General features: G+C 48.3%; 1 protein-coding gene across 1 annotated transcript in view; it reads left to right on the forward strand.

The window, feature by feature from the left end:
* PIEZO2 (piezo type mechanosensitive ion channel component 2) overlaps positions 1-22,080 on the forward strand; it is a 496,400-nt gene that overhangs the window by 356,924 nt on the left and 117,396 nt on the right. Inside the window, exons 14-17 of the mRNA XM_030549442.1 lie at positions 9,266-9,389; positions 17,009-17,232; positions 18,131-18,279; positions 19,354-19,527. Of these exons, the coding sequence (XP_030405302.1) occupies positions 9,266-9,389; positions 17,009-17,232; positions 18,131-18,279; positions 19,354-19,527 (671 nt within the window). The remainder of the gene's footprint in view (positions 1-9,265; positions 9,390-17,008; positions 17,233-18,130; positions 18,280-19,353; positions 19,528-22,080) is intronic.

Below are 22,080 nucleotides of genomic sequence, written 5' to 3' on the forward strand. Positions count from 1 at the left end.
CTCCATGTGGCCAACCAACAGGCCCTACTGGGCCGTTATAACTATAATATCTGGGCGGAGGTGGGTAAGTTCTCCGAGCTTCTACCCCAGGACTGCCGCCCGGAGTTTAATGCGTTCCTGGAGGAGGGTAAGAAGGTGGCCAGGACCTCTCTCCAGGCCTCCCTCGACGCGGCTGACTCAGCAGCCAGAACCTTGGCCTCGGGAATAATCATGAGGCGCATTTCCTGGCTCCAGGCCTCTACCCTACCTCCGGAACTCCAATATACCGTCCAGGACTTACCCTTTGACGGGAAAGGGTTGTTCTCGGACAAGACGGACTCCAAATTGCAAAACCTGAAGGACAATCGAGTCATCATACGCTCGCTGGGGATGCATACACCTTCCACCCAGCGTAGACCCTTCAGGCCCCAAGCACGACGCCCATACTTCCCACCCCGCCAGAGGCAGGACCTCAGTAGACGGTGTGGTCAGGGGGGCCGCAGACGCCTGTCCGGCTCCCAGGGAGGCAAAAACCAAGGGCCCTCCAAGGCACCACCGGCCTCCAAGTCCGGCTTTTGAAGGTGCACCCGGGGACGGCATACCAGACGCAAGACAGGATCCTTCCCCTACTTTCTCCAACCGCCTCTCCCACTTCCTCCCGGCGTGGTCCCGGTTAACTTCAGATCGTTGGGTGCTGCGCACAGTGAAGCAAGGATACCACCTGCAATTTGCTTCCTCACCCCCTTCCCGCCCCCCTTCCCGGTCCCTCTTCAGGGACCTCTCTCACGAGCAAACCCTTCTGCAGGAGGTTCGTTCTCTCCTCGCAACAGGAGCTATAGAGGAGGTACCTCTAGGTGAGAGAGGCAAGGGGTTCTACTCCCGATATTTTCTGATCCCCAAGTCCAAGGGAGGTCTCAGACCCATCCTAGACCTGCGGGGCCTCAACAAATGGATGCTCAAGTTGAAGTTCTGCATTATCTCCCTGGGAACCATTATTCCATCCCTGGATCCTGGAGACTGGTATGCCGCCCTCGACATGAAGGACGCGTACTTCCATATCGCCATCTTTCCACCGCACAGGAAGTACCTTCGATTCACGGTCAGACATCAGCACTTCCAGTTCGCAGTCCTACCCTTCGGCCTCTCCACAGCCCCGAGGGTGTTCACCAAGTGCATGGCCATTGTGGCCGCCCACCTCCGTCGGCGGGAAATCCACGTGTTCCCGTACCTCAACGACTGGCTCCTAAAGGGGTCCTCCCAGTCACAGGTGCGGCGACATGTCGAGGTGGTTACGGACCTCTTTTCCCAGCTAGGCCTGCTTCTCAATGCCGAGAAATCCAGCCTGGTCCCCACACAGAGGTTGGACTTCATAGGCGCGACCCTGGACTCTACTCAGGCCAGGGCGTACTTACCTCAGCCCCGCTTCCAGACTATCGTCTTGATCATACGGAGCTTGCAGGCCTCCCCATTCACCTCAGCTCGCACCTGCCTCGCACTACTAGGGCATAGGGCCGCATGCACTTACGTGACGAAGTATGCCAGGCTCCGAATTAGGCCCTTCCAAACGTGGCTTCATTCCGTATTCCGCCCGGGCAGGGACCACCTAGATGTATTGGTGATGGTCCCCCCCGACCGTCTCCGCTCCCTCGACTGGTGGCTGACCCCATCCCTAGTATGCCCGGGGATGCCGTTCCAACCGCAGCCACCGTCGATGACTCTAACAACCGATGCATCATCCCTGTGGTGGGGGGCCCACCTAGGGCACCTGCGTACCCAGGGCCTCTGGTCGTCCCAAGAGCTGTCACTCCACATAAATGTCCGGGAGTTGAGGGCAGTCCGCCTCGCCTGCCAGGCGTTTCAAAGACATCTGCACGGCCGTTGTGTTTCCGTACTCATGGACAACACAACGGCCATATACTATATCAACAAACGGGGGAACCCGTTCGTCTCCCCTATGTCAGCAAGCCATTCGACTCTGGGACTTCTGCATAGCCCAGTCGATAGATCTGGTGGCATCCTTCCTCCCAGGGGTCAAGAACACACTGGCGGACAGACTCAGCCGATCCTTCCTATGCCACGAATGGTCGATCAGACCGGATGTCATCCATTCCATCTTCCAGAGGTGGGGATTTCCCCGCATAGACCTCTTTGCGACCAAGTCCAACAGGAAGTGCCAGGAGTTTTGCTCCTTTCAGGGCCTCTCTCCTGGGTCGATCACGGACGCATTCCTCGTACCATGGTCCCACAACCTACTGTATGCCTTCCCTCCGTTCCCTCTGGTGCACAGAGTCCTGTTGAAACTATGCAAGGACAGGGCGCATCTAATCCTGATCACACCCGCGTGGCCCAGACAGCACTGGTTCACCGCCTTGCTGGACCTGTCTGTGGACCCTCCAATTCCCCTTCCTCTCCACCCAGACCTGATCACGGCAGGCTCTGTCACCCGGACCTGTGAGCCCTGCACCTCACGGCGTGGCTCCTGCATGGCTGAACGTGGCGGAGCTCAGCTGCTCCGCACCGGTCCAGCATATCCTCCTTAACAGCAGGAAGCCCTCCACTCGCTCAACGTACAGGGCCAAGTGGAAGCGCTTCTCCTGCTGGTGTGCTACTCAGGGGGTGAACCCTACGCAGACCCCGATTCCCACGGTCCTGGACTACCTCTGGCACCTTAAGCAGCAGGGCCTGGCGTCATCCTCCTTAAAGGTGCACTTAGCGGCCATATCCGCCTTTCGACCAGGGGAGGGTGGCCACTCCGTATTCTCCCACCCCCTAGTCGCCAGATTTGTTAAAGGCCTGGAGCGTCTCTACCCCCCCGCACGCTGCCCCGCTCCTACCTGGGACCTTAACTTGGTCCTAAACAGGCTCACGCTCCCGTCATTTGAACCACTAGCGACTTGCTCGCTCATGTACCTGTCTTGGAAGACGGCCTTCTTGGTGGCCATTACATCGGCCAGACGGGTCTCCGAGCTGAGAGCCCTCACAGTGGACCCACCCTACACCGTCTTCCATAAGGACAAAGTACACCTGCGACCTCACCCGGCATTCCTCCCTAAGGTTGTGTCTGCCTTCCATACCAACCAGGACATCTTCCTCCCGGTCTTCTTCCCGAAGCCCCACTCTTCTCGGAAAGAACAGCAGCTACACTCCTTAGATGTACGCAGAGTGCTCGCCTTCTACATTGAGCGAACAAAGCCATTCCGGAAGTCCCCTCAGCTGTTTGTGGCGGTCGCAGAATGGATGAGGGGTCAACCAATCTCCTCTCAGAGGATCTCCTCCTGGGTGACTGCATGCATTCGTGCATGCTACGACCTAGCTCGTGTCCCCTCTGGCCACCTCACGGCACATTCCACGACAGCTAAGGCATCGTCGGCAGCCTTCCTGGCGCACGTGCCTATCCAGGAGATATGCCGTGCAGCGACCTGGTCATCGGTCCACACGTTCACCTCACACTATGCGCTAGTCAGACAATCAAGAGATGATGCGGCCTATGGCGTAGCAGTTCTAAATACCGCCACATCTCACTCCGACCCCACCGCCTAGGTAAGGCTTGGGAATCACCTAACTGGAATGGATATGAGCAATCACTCGAAGAAGAAAAGACGGTTACTCACCTTTGTAACTGTTGTTCTTCAAGATGTGTTGCTCATATCCATTCCAAACCCACCCTCCTTCCCTACTGTCGGAGTAGCCGGCAAGAAGGAACTGAAGGGTGGCCGGGTCGGCTGGGATATATATTGGGCGCCATAGTGGCGCCACTCCAGGGGGCGCCCAGCCGATCCGCCTGGGTTGCTAGGGTAAAAGTTTCTCCGACGAACGTGCACGCGGCACGCGCACACCTAACTGGAATGGATATGAGCAACACATCTCGAAGAACAACAGTTACAAAGATGAGTAACCGTCTTTTATATCTAAAACTAACTGCTATCAGGAAAGTGAAATCTTTGTGTATATGGGATGATTTTAGTTATACCTATAAAACTAACTTAAGGACGTCTGTTGGATTTGTTAGGCTGGATAAAATGCATCCTGTGGACGTAAATAAAAATTCCGTGGTATAAAAGCAAAGTAAAATAATGTACCATAATTTTCCCTGCATGTATTTGTATGCGCTTTGGAGAAAGTGTACTGACCTTAAAGGTAAATAGAGCTGCATTGCACTGAGGCTGGCTGTCGGAGGCAGTAAGAAAACACTTCTGTATTCCACAGTTCCAAAACCTAGTCTAATGCTGGCAGTGACTCCAAAGAGGGCAGCAGCTGACCAAAATAGAGCTCAGTCAATGTTGGGGTAAATGCATGTTATACGATGCTAAAGGTTGCATAGCAGTGGCTGCTTCCTTGTGAATTTGCCCAGCACTTCTGGAGGATTAGAGCAGATCTTCAGCTGATATAAATGTATCATTAATTTCAGTGGACCTATGACTATTTACCCCCAGTGAGGAGCTGCCCCCATTGTTTCTGAGTCAGCACAATGCTTCTGAAAGTCACTTCTGGTGGTGTGGAACCTCTTGTTGTTACCCACTCTCATGGCCTGTGAAAGGTGCTGTGTTAACATGACCAGAGAATGAAGCCCTTCGTTACCTCATAGAACAAAGAGATGGTGGTAGTGGCAGAGTAGGTTTCCTCTGTGCTGATCTGCCTATATACTTTAACATTGATGTGAAGCTTCCATCTCTAGAAGGGAGAGAGTAGTTCTGTCTCCATGACCCATCTCTCAAGATAAAGTTTAGTGTCACTTGTAATGGTTTTTGTGATGTATGTATTCTGCAAACTGAAATGAGGCTGCCAACTTGTTTCACGGACACCACTAACAGACACCTTATGGAAAGAATTCTGGGTCACAGCCAGTCTGGGCTGGATTCCTACTAGTTATTTTGAAATGATGATCTATGTGCCCCATTATCAGTTCCCAAAGTTGTCCAGTTACCCCCAAGGATTTGTTTTCTGCGCTCTATTCCTGGTTTACATCTAGCACTGCACAATGGAGGGAGTTTCCACTCCCCAGTCGAGAGTTTAAAAGTGTTAACCCAAACTCTCTGTGCATTTGCCATTCATGAAAGGGCTTCATTTACCCATTATGTTTGTATGTTTAGCAGTTTTGATCTCTATTTTAGGTATTTATTTTTAGCTAATCTGGTGCCTTTTCACTCCTTTAAAAACTGGGTTGCCCAATCATTATTATCTATTTATCTTGTGGTAGTGTTTAGACATCCTCTTCAGCGACTGGGGCCTGTGGAGGTAGGCGTTTTACATTTATATGTCCCTGCCTCAAAGAGCTTACAGTGCAAATCAGCTCATTTTAATGGGAAATTCATCAATTTGAGCTGAAATCAGTTGATAAAATATGCTTCTGAGCAGTGATGCAGGATCACTCACTCAACTTCTGGCCATTCTTGCTTCCTGTGCCACTTCTCACACTACTGGTATGTGTTGCATGGAAGCAAGTGTGAACAAACTCTGTGATCAGAACGTAAATTCCATCTGAATGCACAAACAAGAAATAAATATAATTAAAATCCCTTAAAAGGAACATTGTCATTTTTGTCAGTGTTTATAACCATTATTAGTGGCTGAAAAAGTAACAAAAATACATTGTTTTGTCAGTTGCTTTCAGTTCAGATGAAAAAGCAGAATCACTTTTTATTAGGCCTGTCAAGCAGTTAAAAAAATTAATTGCAACTAATGACGTGATTAAAAAAATTAATCATGATTAATCACACAGTTAATCACTCTGTTAATAATAGAATTCTATTTCTATAAATATTTTTGGATATTTTCCACATTTTCAAACATATTGATTTCAATTACAACATGGAAAACGAAGTGTACGGTGCTCATTTTATATTTTTTTGTTATAAATATTTGCACTGTAAAAATAAAAGAAATAGTATTTTTCAATTCACTTAATACAAGTACTGTAGTGCAATCTCTTTATCATGAGAGTAGAACTTAAATTTATAGTTATATACAAAAAATAATTGCATTCAAAAATAAAACAATGTATAACTTTAGAAACTACAAGTCCGCTTATTTCTACTTCTTGTTCAGCCAATTGCTCAGACAAACAAGTGTGTTTACATTTGCAGGAGATAATGCTGCCACCTTCTTGTTTACAATGTCACCTGAAAGTGAGAATGCATATTTGCATGGCACTGTTGTAGCCAGCGTCGCAAGGTATTTACGTGCCAGATTCGCTAAAGATTTATACGTCCCTTTATGCTTCAACCACCATTCCAGAGGACATGCATCCATTCCGATGATAACGATCCAAAGCAGTGCAGACCAAGGCATGTTCATTTTCATCATCCAAGGCTATGTCTACACTTCCAGATGTAGAGCACCGGGAGTTAAACCAGCCCTCAGAGACAGAAGCAGGGAAAGCGCTGCTGTGTGTTCACATTATCAGCTGCAAGTGCAGTGGAGTGGCTACATTAACAGCTCTTGCAATGCCACAGAGAGCAGTGCATTGTGGTAGCTATCTTAGTGTGCAAGTGGCTGCAGCATGCTTTGGAAAGGATTTGCAGTGCCTAATGGGGCAGGCACAGCATCACATGATGCAGGTTTCCCAATCCCATTGTTCCAGGGCATCCTACTAGATTGCCAGCTGCTTTTCAAATGTGGGGGGTGGAGTGTGACAGGGAGTGTATTGTGTGGCTGTGGGGGGAGAGACAGTGTGTTTGGGGGGGCAGAGAGTATGTCAGCATGCTGTCTTGTGCTGTCTTGTAAGTTCAGAGAGCAGCGAGGGAAACCCCGACATCATCCTCCACCCCCTGCCTCTCTCTCTCATACAGAAACGCCTGCCTCTGCAGCAGGAGCATTCCACAGTGATGGTTTGCTTTGTGTCCCGGAGCAGATAAGCATGCTGGCTGCAAGAAATGGAGCTTTGAAAGGGTATAACCACACAGGGACGGCTTTAGGCTGATTCCCCTGATTCCTCTGAATCGGGCCCTGTGCCTAGGAGGGCCCCGCACCCAGCCCCGCTCCCCCAGCTGGAGTGAGGCAATCCCCGCAGCCCCACTCCCCCAGTCAGAGTGAGGCAACCCCAGCGGCCCCACTTCCCCGGCCAGAGCGCAGCAAGCTCCGCGGCCCCGCTCCCCCGGCTGGAGCATGGCAAGCCCCGTGGCCCCACTACCCTGGCCGGAGCACCGGCCTGGGCACGGCAATCCCCGCGGCCCCGCTCCCCCAGCCGGAGTGAAGCAATCCCCTTGGCCACGCTATCCCAGCCAGAGCGAGGCAAGCCCTGCAGCCCTCCCCCCCGCCCCGGCTGGAGTGCCACAATCCGAAGTGCCGCTGCCGAAGACTCGGAGCGCTCTCCAGTGAGTACAAGCCCCACAAATCGGGCCCTGCACCTGCTAAAGCTGTCCCTGTATCCACATGCCTGCAGCCGAGTTCAAAACAATGACGAGAATGGCCACTTGACTTCAAGGGATTATGTGATGTTTCCGGAGGCCAATCATAGTGCAGTAATGCAACACTTCATCCATACTGACACCCAGCACTCCAGCTGGGGCACAGAAAGCTCTGTGCTTCTTGTGCAGGTGGATTACCAGGGGCACGCCAGCCATGGAGTCCAGCTGCTCTAAGTGCCTTGCCAGTGTAGACATCTCAGGAGTTAGGGTGCCTGGGGCTGATTTAATGAACTATAACTTGCAAGTATAGCCAAGGCCTGAGTCAAATGTCACCAGCAGAAGGTTCATTTTCTCTTTTGGTGATTCGGGTTCTGTAGTTTCTGCATCGGAGTGTTGCTCTTTTAAAACTTCTGAAAGCATGTTGCATACTCCATCCCTCTCAAATTTTTGGAAGGCACTTCAGATTCTTAAATCATGAATCGAGTGTTCTAGCTATCTTTAGAAATCTCACACTGGTTTCTTTGCATTTTGTCAAATCTGCAGTGAAAGTGTTCTTAAAATGAACGACGTGCTGGGTCATCATCCGAGACTGCTGTAACATGAAATATATGGCAGAATGCAGGTAAAACACAGAGAAGGAGACGTACAGTTTCTCTCCAAGGAGTTCAGCCACAAATTTAATTAATGCATTTTTTTTAACAAGCATCATCAGCATGAAAGCATGTCCTCTGGAATGGTGAGCAAAGCATAAAGGGGCATACGCATTTTTAGCATATCTGGCATGTAAATACCTTGCAATGCCAGCTACAAAAGTGCCATGCGAACATCTATTCTCTCTTTCAGGTGATATAAATAAGAAGCAAGCAGCATTATCTCCCGTAAATGTAAACAAACTTGTTTCTCTTAGCGATTGGCTGCACAAGAAGTAGGACTGAGTGAACTTGTAGACACTAAAGTTTTACATTGTTTTGTATTTGAGTGCAGTTGTATAACAAAAAAAGTCTACATTTGTAAGTTGCACTTCCATGACAAAGAGATTGCACTACAGTACTTGTATGAGGTGAATTGAAAAATACTATTTCTTTTATCATTTTTACAATGCAAATATTTGTAATAAAAATTATATAAAATGAGCTCTGTACACTTTGTATTCTGTGTTGTAATTTAAATCAATATATATGAAAATGTAGAAAACCTCCAAAATATTTAATAAATTTCAATTGGTGTTCTATTTTTTAACCATGTGATAAATCGTGATTAATTTTTTTATCACAATTTTTTGAGTTAATCGCATGAGTTAACTGCAGTTAATCGACAGCCCTACTTTTTATATTACATCATCAGCCTGGTTAGCAGCAGCAGCAGCACCACCACAATAAAGCGTGCCAAATATTTGGTTATTTGAATGTCTCAAAAGTAATGAAATGAGGCTTGATTCTGAACCACTGAAATTCATGGGAGCTTTGACTTCAGTGGATATAGGCTCAAGCCCATGATAAACAGATGCCATACTGTTTTCTGTGTTCTGGCTGGCTCTCAGTACTGACACTTGTTGAATCTGGCAGTATACACAAAACACAAAAGTATACTTTGTGTTAAAAAGATGTATTTATTTATGTACCTTGTTATGGAATAATAGATTATACTCTCCTAGTGCAAGAAATCAAAAGAGAAGCCTATTAACAAAGACCACAGAATGAAAAGTCAGTTTCCTACCCAAATTGGAGGACAACGGGAAGTAAAATAAACTTGCTTGTAATGGAATAGGTTGACCTAGCTTTCAGAAATGTGTTCTTTGGCAATGATTATGTTGTTGCCAATTTTGCTGAATAGTGGGAAACAGAGGCATGAAAAACATTTCAAAATATCTGTTAACATTAGCAGGATCTAGGATGTACAATTAGTCTGTCTCTTGTTTTTGTTTTGATTTTTGCTTGCAGATCCTTTTCACAATTACTTTCTGGCTACTGCTTAGGCAACACCTCACAGAGCGGAAAGTGCTTCAGCTAAAAGAAGCTACTTTAGCTGAGGTCAAAGTTGAAGATGAAGAAAATGAAGAAAAAGGTAAAAGTATATTAAGTTTGACTGCTTCAATCAATGTAGGAGGTTAGGGTTACTTCTTTTCTTATTGCTAAAATATTTGGGAAGTTGTATCTGTTATTGACTAAGGACTAAACAATATGCTGCTAAATCCATGCACTACAAATTTCTCAGGGGACATAATAAAATAGCATTGAGCTTGATAACATCAAACAAAATATATAAATTCTCTTTACAGTTGAACTACAGCAAACGATATGACAAAATAAATAACTTGAATGGGAAATACAGGAAAAACCTTCTATAGAAGCACTTCCACCACCACACTTGTGCTCCTCCCCCCCCCAAAAAAAAATAAAAATAAAATCACCATACACCATATGTAACCATAAAAGGAGAAGGGCCTACATGGAAAATGTCCATCAGTGATTTCAATGGGAGCTGCACCTGTGTAACAAATAGCAGAATTTGGCCTATAGGTTTCAATGTGGTGTAGTTATTCTTGTTTTAAACTGATTTAAATCAGATCAGAATCAGGCCTGGGATGTGATGGTAAGAGCCGTGAGTCACCCCCTGAAACTGCCAGGCATTATTTACATGTGCAGAAGCCTTTTGATGGGCCCCACTTCACACCCAACGTGCACAGCAAGACTAGGAACAGGGTTTTCTCCTTACTGCTGCCATTAATAGGATAGCAGTAACTTGCCTTTTTTTTCATGGTTTGGTCACAGTAGAGCAAGAGAGAGGGATAGTCGTTCTTTTGAAATGCGGCTTAACTCCCACCCGGTATCACAAATCTATATGTTTTTTTAAGGTTTGTTGGTTGGTTGGTTTTAAATAGGAACCTCTGCTTTGAATTTCAAAGCTGTCTAATGCTTGTGTTTTTGGTGAAAACCACAGTATTCCCTTAGGAATTTATGTCTCAGGATGTCAGCGATAAGTTGTTTTTTTTCTTCCGGTTTAACAATGTTTTTGCCTACAAATGCAGGCATTACACTAGATTGTGATGCAGTAGGTACTGTCTATGTGGGGAGTGGGAGAGCAGGGGAGGACTTTAGGGGATGGACGATGCCAGAGCCTGTAACCTGAGCTAGGTAAGGGAGGGGAAAGGTCAACACCTTTACCCGGGAAGGGGACAAAAAGAAGGGAGTGGCAAGAGGAAAGCAGTTTGAGTTTGGGCTTGGGCTGGATGGGTGGAATTCAGGGTATCCTAGCTAGGATCCAAGCACCCTGAAAGCCCAGAAGGACTCGATGGAGGGGTCCTGACTGTGCCTGCAAGCTCTGCTGTAACCTGTGTTCCTGTTGTCCAATAAACCTTCTGTTTTACTGGCTGGCCGAGAGTCACTGTGGGTCCCAGGAAGAGGGGTGCAGGGCCGGACTCCCCCACACTCCGTGACAACTGGTGGCAGAGGTGGGATATACTGCACCCCGTGGAGGGTGCTTCCTGCAGTAAGTGACTAGGGAGCAGTAAAACGAAGCGGTGATTAACCCCTGGGAGTGTGTGCCCAGTGAGAAGGACTTTGCAGTAACAGGGTCCCCCGGGGGATTGCAGCGAGCGGTCCCAGGGGCGGAGTAGTCTGCAGCTCGACCTTGGCAGAGAGGTGGTGACCTCAAGAAGGGCTGGTGCACTAGGGGTCCCCCTGGAAACCGTGGGGAGCGGCGAGCACCCCGGCCTGTGAGTGCCCAGCAGGAAGATGTATGCCAAGCGGCGCGAGTGTGACCTGGTGGAGCTGTGCCAGCAGAGGGGGCTGCACCCAGGGAGGCTCAGGAAGGACCAGCTGATTGCCCAGCTGGAGCAGGGAGACCGCATGAATGAACGGAGCCCTGTCTCTGAGGGAAGCAGCCGGGCAGATGCAGCGCAGGCACCAGTGTCTGTCCCCGCTGGGAGTGGTCAGCCAGCGGATGAGGGCTTCCCGAGACCCCCCCTTCCTAGGCCTAGGGGAAGGGTGGGGAGGAGCCCAGTGTATACCGAGGGCACCGTGACAGCCCCGGCCAGCAGGGGATCCGCCCAGCGAAGCTCACCCCCCAGCAGGGGATCCTCCCGGCAACGCTCGGCATCCGTGGAGCGGACGCGGCTGGAATATGAAAGGGAGCTGAAACGGGAGGAGCTCGAGTTAAAGAGGCAAGAGCTGGAGGAGAAGGCGAAACAGCGTGAACATGAGCGGGAGGAGAAGGAGAAACAGCGTAAACATGAGGAGAACCAGGGCCAGCGTGAGTGGGAGGAGAAGGAGAACCAGCGTAAACATGACCTGGAGCTGGCCCGGCTGGCGAGCAGTGGGGCCCTGGCTGCGGTGAGTGAGGGGGGGCCCAAGCCTACAAAGAGCTTTGATAAGCACTTGCTGCCCCGGCGTAAGGAGGGGGAGGACATAGATACCTTCCTGACAGCCTTTGAGAATGCCTGCGAGCTGCACCGGTTTGACCCTGCAGACAGGATCGCAGTTCTCACCCCCTTACTGGACTCCACAGCCGTGGAGGTGTACAGTCGACTGAAAGGGGCGGAGGCAGGGGACTACGAACTGTTCAAACAGGCCCTGCTCCGCGAGTTTGGGCTGACTCCTGAGATGTACCAGAAAAAGTTCCGGAGCCAGCGTAAAACCCGTGAGGTCACATACCTACAACTGGTCAACCGGGCGCAGGGGTATGCCCGCAAGTGGACAGCTGGGGCCCAAACTAAAGAGGACCTGCTTGACCTATTCATACTGGAGCACCTGTACGAGCAGTGCCTGTCCAACCTGAGGCTGTGGTTGATGGACCAGAAGCCGGAGAACCCACAGCACGCAGGTCAGCTGGCTGACCAATTTGTGGACAGTCGGGCAGGGGATGGCAGGGAGTAGTCTCGAAGGAGCAAGCCTACCTCAACGCAGAGAGAGAGTCATCATGGGACCTCCCAGCGGGGTCCTATGGAGAACCCCCCCAAAAGGGGAACATCCAGCGGCAGGTCCCTCCGACCCACTCAAAGGGACCCACGAGACATGGGCTGCTATCACTGTGGCCAACGAGGTCACATACGGGCCCAGTGCCCCAAGCTCAGGGACAGACCAAGCAGACCCAACCCGCAGAGGGTGGACTGGGTAAAAACCCAATCGGAGGAGGGGCTACATTCCCAGGAAAGGGGGGCTGGCAACGTACCACCTGTGGATGCTCCAGGCTCCGGGTTTTTGGTTTACCGGGTGGGCGCGGGGCTGCCCCTCCGGAAGGAGTGCATTGTTTCCCTGGAGGTAGATGGGAAGAAGGTCACTGGGTACTGGAACACGGGCGCAGAAGTGACGCTGGCCCGACCCGAGGTAGTGGCCTCAGATCGGATGGTGCCTGACACCTACCTGACCCTGATGGGCGTGGGTGGGACCCCATTCAAGGTGCCCGTGGCAAGGGTACACCTGAAATGGGGGGCCAAGGAGGGCCCCAAGGATGTGGGGATACACCGATATTTGCCCACTGACGTGTTAATGGGAGGGGACCTCGAGGACTGGCCTAGTAACACCCAGAGTGCCCTGGTTGTGACTCGTAGTCAGAGTCGGCAAAGGGCACTGCACCCCGACAACGGGGAAGGTACTCGACCCGAGGTGCAGGACCCTAACCCAGGGAGCGGGGAACGCCCAGGGGCACGGTGCAGAGAGGCTGCGGCCTCAGACCCAGCCAGCAAGAGAGAGCCGGTCCCCATCCCTGTCCCAGCTGCTGAGTTCCAGGCCGAGTTGCAGAAAGATCCCTCCTTGCGGAAGCACCGGGACCGCGCTGACCTTAGTGCGGTACAGACCATGAGGAGAGGTTGCAAGGAGAGGTTCCTGTGGGAGAAAGGGTTCCTGTACCGAGAATGGGCTCCCCCAGGGGAAGTAGAGTCATGGGGGATCAGGAGGCAGCTGGTGGTTCCCCAGAAGTTTCGTCACAAGCTGCTGTACCTGGCCCATGACATCCCTCTCGCAGGGCACCAGGGAATCCGACGCACCAGGCAGAGGCTGCTACAGAACTTTTACTGGCCTGGGGTCTTTACCCATGTCCGACAGTACTGTCAATCCTGTGACCCCTGCCAGAGGGTGGGGAAGGCCCGGGACAAAGGGAAAGCGGCTTTGAGGCCTTTACCCATCATAGAAGAACCTTTCCAGAAGGTGGCCATGGACATAGTGGGACCCCTCAGCAAGATGACCCGGTCAGGGAAGAAATACATCCTGGTGGTGGTGGATTTTGCCACTCGCTACCCCGAGGCGGTGGCCTTGTCCTCTATCGAAGCCGACACAGTGGCAGATGCGCTGCTGACAATTTTCAGCCGGGTGGGGTTCCCCAAGGAGGTCTTAACGGACCAGGGGTCCAACTTCATGTCGGCCCTGCTCCGGTCCTTATGGCAGAAATGTGGGGTCCAGCACAACTGGGCCTCAGCGTATCACCCCCAGTCCAACGGGCTGGTAGAAAGGTTCAACGGGACGCTGAAGATGATGCTAAAAACATTTATGAACCAGCACCCGCAGGATTGGGACAAGTACTTACCTCACCTGCTGTTCGCGTACAGGGAGGAGCCCCAGGAATCTACTGGGTTTTCACCTTTCAAACTGTTGTATGGAAGGCGGGTAAGGGGGCCCCTAGACCTGATGAGGGACGAATGGGAGGGGAAGGCCTCTCCCGAGAGAGAGTCAGTGGTGGAGTATGTCCTGACCTTCCGGGAAAGACTGGCCGAGCTCATGAGCCTGGCCAGGGAGAATCTGGCCCGAGCCCAGAGGAGGCAGAAGGTCTGGTATGACCTCACGTCACGGGCCCGTGCCTTCGCCACCGGAGATCAGGTGATGGTTCTCATCCCCGTGAGGAGAAACAAACTCCAGGCCGCCTGGTAAGGGCCCTTCAAGGTTATCAAGCAACTGAATGAGGTAAACTATGTGGTGGAGCTGTCAAACCGGGCACATCACCGTCGGGTGTACCATGTGAACATGATGAAACCATACTATGACAGGGGGAATGTGGTGTTGGCCGTGTGTGGACATTGGGAGGGGCAGGGAGATGACCCCTTAGTAGATCTATTCCCTGGGACCAAAGCGGGTTCCCCCCTGGAGGCGATTCCCCTCTCTGATCAGCTGACCCCGGGCCAGCACGCTGAGATCAGGAGGGTGCTGCATCTATACCGACAGCTGTTTTCCAACCAGCCTGGATGCACTAATTTGACTGTCCACCAGGTGGAGACCGGGTCACATCCCCCTATAAGATGCTCCCCTTTTCGGGTCACTGGTAAAACTGTCCAGGATCTTGAAAGAGAGGTCAGGGACATGCTGGCTTTGGGGGTGATCCAGCCGTCTTCCAGCCCTTGGGCCTCGCCAGTGGTGCTGGTTCCCAAGAAGGATGGGTCAATCCGGTTCTGTGTGGACTATCGAAAGCTCAATGCCATCACCGTATCTGATGCCTACCCTATGCCCAGGCCTGACGAGCTCCTAGACAAGCTGGGAGGTGCTCGGTACCTCACCACTATGGATCTTACCAAAGGCTACTGGCAAGTGCCGCTGGACGCAGATGCCAGGCTGAAATCGGCCTTTATCACCCCTCTGGGGCTCTATGAGTTTCTGATCCTGCCCTTCGGCCTCAAGGGAGCACCGGCTACCTTCCAGCGCCTGGTGGATCAGCTACTGAGGGGGATGGAGAGTTTTGCCGTGGCGTATATTGACGACATCTGCGTCTTCAGCCAGACCTGGGAGGACCACATGTCCCAGGTTAAACAAGTCCTGGACCGACTCCGAAAGGCTGGGTTAACAGTAAAGGCTGAGAAGTGCAAGGTGGGGATGGCTGAAGTATCTTACCTGGGCCATCGGGTGGGAAGCGGCTGCCTGAAGCCGGAACCAGCCAAGGTGGAGGTAATCAGAGACTGGCCTGCCCCCCAAACCAAAAAGTAGGTCCAGGCCTTTATTGGGATGGCGGGGTACTATCGAAGGTTCGTGCCCCACTATAGTGCCATAGCCGGCCCCATCACTGAACTGTGCAAAAAGGGGAAGCCAGAAAAGGTGATCTGGACTGAGCAGTGCCAGGAGGCTTTCCGGGCACTGAAGGAGGCTCTGGTTAGTGGCCCAGTTCTGGCAAACCCAGATTTTGACAAACCCTTTATGGTGTTCACCGATGCCTCAGACGTGGGACTGGGGGCGGTGTTAATGCAGGAGGATGAAAAGGGGGAGAGACACCCCATCGTGTACCTGAGTAAGAAGCTGCTACCCCGGGAACAAAGCTACGCGGCCATCGAGAAGGAATGCCTGGCCATGGTGTGGGCCCTTAGAAAGCTAGAGCCATATCTCTTTGGGCGACACTTCACCGTGTACACCGACCACTCTCCCCTGACCTGGCTGCACCAGATGAAAGGAGCCAATGCCAAGCTCCTGAGGTGGAGCCTGCTCCTGCAGGACTATGACATGGACGTGGTCCATGTGAAGGGAAGTGCCAACCTGACAGCGGATGCATTGTCCCGGAGAGGGGACCCTGAACTTCCCCAGGTCACTGGGCAGAGTGACCCCGCTCAGTTCAGTCTCGAAGGGGGGAGAGATGTGATGCAGTAGGTACTGTCTGTGTGGGGAGTGGGAGAGCAGGGGAGGACTTTAGGGGATGGACGATGCCAGAGCCTGTAACCTGAGCTAGGTAAGGGAGGGAAAGGTCAACACCTTTACCCGGGAAGGGGACAAAAAGAAGGGAGTGGCAAGAGGGAAGCAGTTTGAGTTTGGGCTTGGGTTGGATGGGCGGAATTCAGGGTATCCTAGCTAGGATCCAAGCACCCTGAAAGCCCAGAAGGACTCGATGGAGGGGTCCTGACTATGCCTGCAAGCTCTGCTGTAACCTGTGTTCCTGTTGTCCAATAAATCTTCTGTTTTACTGGCTGGCCGAGAGTCACTGTGGGTCCCAGGAAGAGGGGTGCAGGGCCGGACTCCCCCACACTCTATTGCTTTGACTATCATCCAATACATAGCCTTCAGGCCATGGTTATCCACTATGTCTGAGTTCAGCTTGGGCAAAGTGGGGAGCGATGATAAAAGGGAATTCGTGTCTTCCTTACCTCTTGGCCAGTGGAAGTCCAAGCAAATTAAGCTACAGACCTTATTCCAGTGAAGGATCGTGGCGCTCTGCCACAGCATGCCTTCTCCTGACCCATCCCACCTTCCAGAATGCCTCTGAAAAATCTTTGCCCCTATGGTGGTGGTGGGCACTAGTGGCTTACAGGGTGATGTAAAGTTCACCTATGTGAGGGAATACTCTATTGGCTATCTCCAGCTGTTTTAAAGACACTTTGTGCTGGGTAAGCAGCACAAAGTGACCTTAGTGGACCAGATAATCTGGCCCTCAGATTTTTGAAAGGGGGGTAAAAGTAAGTACATTTACCAACTAGGAACCTAGGCTTTTAAGTGTGTGGTCTTGGAGACACTACTGTCAACATGTGGAGGAGAAAATAACATATTTTAGAAGGAAATGCATGGCCAATATTCTCTGGAGCCTTCTGGTGAATCTTCTCCCTCAATCAGAAGCAGAGATTATAAAGTCAATTCAGACATGCATCTAACTGTACCCTTGCTAAATTTCTGCATAAGCTTCCATATCCTGCATAAAGCTTTTATTCTTTATCTCATTTACAATTACAAGGAAAGATCCTATAAAAATAGGTTGGGGGTGGTGCAACTTGATTTGTGTCTTTGCAGAAGAGGAATTGCAAGACGGGGAAGTGACAGAGGAAGCAGATGAAGAAGATGAGGATGAACAGGACATTATGAAAGTCCTCGGAAACTTGGTGATGGCTATGTTCATTAAGTACTGGATTTATGTCTGTGGAGGAATGTTCTTCTTCGTCAGCTTTGAGGGTAGAATTGTCATGTACAAAATCATCTATATGATGCTCTTCCTCTTCTGTGTGGCCCTGTACCAGGTAAATGAGAGCAATACTAAGCAAAATTCTTCCTTTGGTTGCACTGGGGCCTCCTCTTTGATTTAGCACCAATGTCAGTGAGAGCAACGTTTAATAATTTAATCCACTGTGTATTTTTTCCTTTCTCTAGTTCCCAACAGCTTAGACCATTTGAAGAGTTTTGATTCTATTAAACCTCAATAGATGGGAGAGAGAAGCAAAGTTTTAAAAGTTGTATTTTGGATAAGCACCCAAACGTGAATGCTTGGCTGAACAAGAACCCAGATTCTGTGGTGATGGGCACCTGGGAAATAAATTAGGAAAAAAATACTAATAATAAACTACTCAAACCCTTTTGGGTCCACAGAATTGATCTGGGTAACTCATGAGAACAGGTTGTTTCATGAGATTTCTGACCTTTTTTCCTTCCAATCCTGGATGGAACTTGGAAGAATAGAGATTACATACCCATGAGAGGAAAAATGAAAAAAAGTTAACTTAAAAATGGATCAAGTTGGGGTTTGTTTAGAATTTTGGAATCAGAGTCAGTATGGCTGTTTTAGCCAGGCCAATTTAACCATCCCTAACTGAATTTAGGAATACTAATGATCTTTACATTAGAACTGCATGACTTCATGTTTGATTGCTGATGATGGTCACTTTTCCATTGCTTAGCTGTAGACCACAAAACGAACAATACTATGATACTACAAAGACTGATTCTCCCTTTGATACATGGACATGTCTCTGATAAGTATCAATGAGAGCTGATGTTATGTAAAGAATAAAATAATTGTGTTAGTTTTGAGGGAAGTGTTATATTTTTATAGCCCTCTGCTTGTACAACAATCTAAATAGTTTAGTAGATTCTTTCGCTTTGGTTCTGTTTACCTTACCATCTTCAATGGCTGGTTCTCAGGTACACTATGAATGGTGGAGGCGAATCCTAAAATATTTTTGGATGTCAGTGGTTGTTTACACTATGCTGGTGCTTATCTTCATCTATACATATCAATTTGAATCATTTCCTGGCTTGTGGATGAACATGACAGGGCTAGATGAAAAAAAGTGAGTATTTTCATTTTACTTGGGCTTATTGTGCGCAAGAAGATGGCTAGTGATTTTTTTTATACTGTTACAAAGACTTTTTACATTGATCGGTATGAAACTCCCTATTTTCCTCCCAGATTTTCATAGTGAAAAAGCAGAGATTTTCACCAACATTTGTAAACGATTTGCAAACCTGGACTCACATTAATTTTGACACAAGAGAAATGGTGATGTTTTGCACCGTTTGATCTCCTTCCTCCTCTTCCTTCTTATAATGGAAAAAATGTCCAACCATGACTGGCTTTGGGGGTTCTGCTGCCCCATGCAAACAAGCAAATATCTGCCCCTACAACTCTGCTGTCACCCATGCAAAAATGTCACTGAACATTTTGCTGTCCCTGCTATTTGGTTGTCCTGGATGACCACTTCTGTCTGACTAGAAGCCCTAATTTCTGACGAGCCCTAATTCTGACTTCATGATGGACTAGTGGAGGTGTCCTGCAAACACTTTTTGCTTTTCGCTAGTCATTCTCCCAAAAGCATAACCCGACCTTAAAAAATAGACCTAAAGGCTGTAACAAAAAACAAAACAAAAAATTACAAATGAAAACTGAAAACCCAAAACAAAATCTTCTGAAACACACATATACCCCAAAGCTCCCATCTTATATAGGATCCCAGTAAACTGTTTTGTAGAAGCAGAACAAATCTCTTTTACTGCTTTCCATCGCCTACAATATTGTAACAACCTAGTTGATGGCTTGGAGCTGGAAAAGCTGGCTCTGAAATACTACACTGAAAACATTTGATATAAGAAAGAAATTAATCTACAAATGTTGTGGCTGGAGTGATTTATTTAATAGTGCTCATATAGTATGTCTCATACCTTTAAAGGGTTACGTGGCAAGATAAGGTAGTGTACATTTGCATTGTGCTTACTTTGTGTTCAGAAAAATGAAAAGATAAAAGATACATAGCAAGTACAATCTTACTTACTGTACCATTTTGTGACTATCCATCTCATGTGATATTAGAGAAATGTTGCAAAATTCATTTTGAACAGGCAACTTAGTGACTTGTTTTATTTTTCAGACTAGAGGATCTTGGTTTAAAACAGTTTTCTGTGGCTGAGCTATTCACACGTATCTTTATTCCAACCTCTTTCTTATTGGTGTGTATATTACACCTTCATTACTTCCATGACCGTTTCCTCCAGCTCACTGACTTAAAAGCTGTAACCAGCAAACAGGACAGCGCTATTTACAGGTAAACAAGCAAAGTAAACAAAGCTACTTGTTGTCCATAATATAGTACTGTTTTCTACTCTTCTCTAACAATTTACTTTGTAGGAAATGTTATTTGCCTTTTTTATGACCACTGGTTAGCGCCCCCTCCTCCTCTCCCCACACACATGCACACACACACATATTTAGGTTTAGACTTTGGGGTAGATTTTCAAAGTACAAAAGACACTTATGACACCTAATACCCATTGACTTTCAATGGGCATTAGATGGCTAAGTACCACATGTGCTCTTTAAGAATCCTGAAAATAATAAGGAAGATTTTCGAAGTGACTGTTGATTTTGAGTACCCAATATTTGAGTGCCCAACTTGAGATACATTCAAGAGGTCTGAATTTTAGAAAGTGCTGAGCATCTGCCCTGTGAAAATCAGGCCCCTTTATTAAGGTGTCTCAAACTGAGCCCTCAAAAATTAAGGCACTCAAAAATTAAATCACTAGTCACCTTTGAAAATTTTGACCTATATACTGTGCCAGCTCACTAGACTATTAAGCAAGCTCATCAAAATATATAACAGAGTATTGTGATTCTCTCAGCCCCTCCACTTTCAGATATTCAGTGTTATACACTTACAGATTTTTCTGCACAAAAGCAAATTTGTGATGCCATCCTATTACAATTTGACTGTTATTTTGGGGAAGTAGCAAAGTGCTTTAGATTGTATTTTGATAGGATAGTGTGAAGTAAAACATTTGCATTCTAAAAATAACGTGATGTGTGACACAGTGACATTTTTATGGTCATGAAGTTGGGAAGTCTACATTGTGCCATAAATGAATTATGGAGCAATACCAATTTACACCAGCTGAGAATTTGGCCCTATTTGTTTAATGGCTTGAAATTTAGGAAATAAAGGAATGTCTCTGGTAATCATGATCAGATATCTGGTATACATATGTTTATACCTAAGTGTACAGCTTACATATGCAGTAGAATATAGGTATGTTTGTGTTCATATTCAGCATTGCATTTAGAACAAGTTCTACTTTTTAACATGCATGTGCAGAATTCTTGAGTATATATTTTAATTGGACTGTAAAAAATTGTTGATAAATTCCTAACAATCTTTTCTTTATTTGCTTTTCCAAACATCTTTCTCTTTTTCATTCTTTTCTTTTTTTTTTAATGTTAGCAAAGTAGTAAATCACATGGTAACTGCAAGGCTCTCTTGAGAGAATCTGTGTGTGAACCTTCTTCTGAACTGCAAATTCCTTTTACAGCAAAAGGTGCATGATACTCAGTTAAAAGAACTTTTCTTTACCATGCAACTGTGCACCTGAATCTGGGCCCAGTTTGATGATTGCATCTGAGCAGTGGTATTACCTGGGCTGAGGGATTGCCATTTTGGGGGCATAGTACAGCACATGGTCTTTTGGGGGCATAGTACAGCATATGGTAACTGCACACATTTTACTGTAGATTGAGCACTTTGCACAGTGTTCAGTAACAAAGCAGCAGCTTCCAATGTGTGTTCCAAAGGCACAGTATGAGAGAATTGCCTGACCCAGTTCCAGTCCCTCTGATGCACTCATGCTGCAACAGAGCATGCTTTGCAGCCTCTGTTATAGTTGCCATTGCCCATATGTGGGACAGAGGATATAAAATACTGTCCATCCTCAAATGCTGATATGAAGAAAACCGATGTCATTGCCCAAAGTGAGGGGCCAGGTGTACAAATCGACACTAAGTGCTGCCAATGTCTTGTTGAAAGCAGAACAATCAAAGTTAGAAAGTACCAATATTATAAAAAAAGTAAACAGGAAGGTGACTGTGTGTAGATTTTCATTTTAAGCTAATGCTCTAGGTCTGGGTCTAAGGACCCTGATAGTAGAAGTTGATTTAGTAGCATTTTAGGACTTGGTTTTATTAAAATGGTAAAGAAAGAATCAGGGGCGGCTCTAGATATTTTGCCACCCCAAGCACAGCAGGCAGGCTGCCTTCGGCAGCTTGCCTACGGAGGGTCCACTGGTCCCGCGGCTTTGACGGCCCTCCCGCCAAAGCTGCAGGACCAGCGGACCCTCAGCAGGAATGCCTGCAGGAGGTCCACCGAAGCTGTGGGACCAGCGGACCCTCCGCAGGCAAGCCGCCAAAGGCAGACTGCTTGCCGCCCTCACTGCGACGGGCAGAGCGCCCCCACTGGCTTGCCGCACCAAGCACATGCTTGGTGTGCTGATACCTGGAGCCTTGCCGCCCTAAGCATGTGCTTGGCGTGCTGATGATGCCTGGAGCCGCCCCTGGAAAGAATATCTACTGTTACATTATCTTTCGTTCCATGCTAATACAACCCAGTTTTTGTGTCATACATCTAGCTGTAGGACTGGATTGTGAACAACTGTTATATTAGGAGCTAAAGTTTTTTAAAACTGTTTTCTAAAAGTGACAACATTTACTTTTTTTTACAGTATTTTGAAACCCATAATTGTCACATATCATATTTGTTCTTTATCAGTGACTTTCACAGCAAGCCTTTCCTATTTGCAAATCAAAATAAGTTTTCTCCTTTTTACTACAGTAA

The sequence above is a fragment of the Gopherus evgoodei genome, chromosome 2 (assembly GCF_007399415.2).
Source record: "Gopherus evgoodei ecotype Sinaloan lineage chromosome 2, rGopEvg1_v1.p, whole genome shotgun sequence".
NCBI classification, from domain to species: Eukaryota; Metazoa; Chordata; order Testudines; family Testudinidae; genus Gopherus; species Gopherus evgoodei.